The following is a 1,975-nucleotide window of genomic DNA, read 5'->3' on the forward strand; positions in this document are numbered from 1 at the left end:
TATAATTATTATGGAATAAAATTATATTACTTCAATTTGAAGATAGAGTTATATGATTTTAACTTCATGTATTAAGGAAAGTACTTTAAAAATAACATAAATACCAGATTGTGAAATTAGATTATTTAGTAACTTGTTATTATCATACATATATATATATACACACACTCATCCAAATAGAGAGACTCACTCATATGTTTTGCTCTTCTGATTTTTTGTGTGTCTAGATATGACCAAAAAGGGGGTTAGGACCACTAGAAATCTTGATTCAAAAATAAAAAAAGCTACTCTAGAGAAAAGATTTCAATCATTGTGTAAGAAAGCAAAGGAGCTGTCCATCCTATGTGATACAGAAGTAGGTATTATTGCTTTTAGTCATGCAGAAAATGATATTTTCGCTTGGCCATCTGTAATCCAGGCCATAGATCGGGTCAAGAATTATTTAGCTTGTGTTGAAACCAAAAAGCCAGTTAAGTTTCAAAAGCATGAAACTTATCTACAATCAATATTGGATGCACAAGAAAAATATATTGATCAGATGGAGCAAAATGTTGAGAAGATAGAAATGGAGAACCTCTTCAGAGAACTTGTTAATGCAAGAAAAAGATTTGATGAACTTGAGGATAGAGAAATTAAAGGTTTGTTAAAGTTATTTGCAGTTAAGAGGACCAAACTTGAAGAAAAGAAGAAACAACTGAAACAAAATATTTAGCATGAAGTTGGTTCCAATGACAAAATAATGAAGAGGAGAATGATGGACATGAGAGGAGAATGATGGACATACTTAGGATGTTCATTGAGTATGTAATGTTTTTAATTTTTTCTTTTTTATCATTGTTATGACTTCTTGCCTTTCAATTGCATTTCCTAGTTATGAATTTATTTCTAGTAGTTCATGTTATTTTATTGTTGTTCTTGTAATGATATATGAAGGGTATTCTATTTAAGCCTCATCAATCTTGTTACATGTACCCTTTTAACTTTTCATAAAAAAGGCCTAGTTATATGCAATTAATAAAGTGTAAGTCATGAGGTGTCACTTTCAGATTCTAAAATAGTCAAAAAATATTATGATTTCTTCATGTATGTCTAAAGTTTGAGGGATAAAAGTCTCCGGTATATGATCTTGTCAAAGATAGTAGGTATATCGCGGAGTTAGTTGAGTTATTCTCAAGCTAACCTTGATACAACGATTAATAAAAAAAATGCAGTTATATATTTAAATTTTAAATTTAGTACGATAAACAAATAGTTTTTTCCTTTTATTTAAAATAATATCAATAAACAATAAATAAATAATTATACTTCTGCTATAATTTTAGTTAAACACTTTTTCATTTGGTGTTTTTCTAATTAAGATGAGTTACTTACCAAACTAATACTCATAAATATGTACTTTGGATCTCATACCATAACGTTTGATTCATGTACTCTACATCTTGCTAACACAATTTCACCATTTTTTTGCATCAATGGTGTCTGTCTTTGTCTCCGTCATTTTCATTTTATCATCTTTGTTACTGTCGCACAGTACAAACCTAGCCTCTACAACTTTTTTTTTTCTCCTAAAATCACTCATCATCACTCCTTTAACTCATACATCTGCTAGCAAAGTTTAAATTAATACTTTTTATGATGAAAGAAACGTGTTACAGATATTCACAGTTAACCTATATTGTACTTGAATTTCTTGTGAAATGGCTATTTGAATCTTGCGATATGTTTGATTTATGGCTATATATTTTATGAGCAGTATACATTTATGAAAGTTTCTTCAGTCCATCTATAAACTTTTCTTTTTTCCTTTCAGTTAGGGATAGAAATTGGGGTGAGTCGAGGCAAGGTAAGACAGAGCAAATCTTTAACGGGAAAGGGTAGGGGAAGACTTAAACGGGGTGGGGTAGGGCAAAATTTATTATGCTAAAATTCTAATGAAAAATTTGCACCCCTTAGAATACATTAGCCCTTTATTAAG

At 29.9% G+C, this 1,975-nt stretch overlaps 1 protein-coding gene across 1 annotated transcript; it reads left to right on the top strand.

Annotated features, from left to right (window-relative positions):
• Positions 1–229: 229 nt before the first annotated feature.
• LOC107872103 (agamous-like MADS-box protein AGL8 homolog) lies at positions 230–943 on the top strand. The gene has a single exon (XM_016718902.2). The coding sequence runs from the start codon at positions 230–232 to the stop codon at positions 710–712; it is 483 nt and encodes a 160-aa protein (XP_016574388.2). The 3' UTR covers positions 713–943.
• Positions 944–1,975: the final 1,032 nt, after the last annotated feature.

The sequence above is a fragment of the Capsicum annuum genome, chromosome 5, assembly GCF_002878395.1.
Source record: "Capsicum annuum cultivar UCD-10X-F1 chromosome 5, UCD10Xv1.1, whole genome shotgun sequence".
NCBI lineage: Eukaryota > Viridiplantae > Streptophyta > Magnoliopsida > Solanales > Solanaceae > Capsicum > Capsicum annuum.

Excerpts from the sequence above, each read along its gene's own strand:
- LOC107872103 (XM_016718902.2), top strand. The coding sequence starts at position 230 with ATGACCAAAAAGGGGGTTAGGACCACTAGAAATCTTGATTCAAAAATA.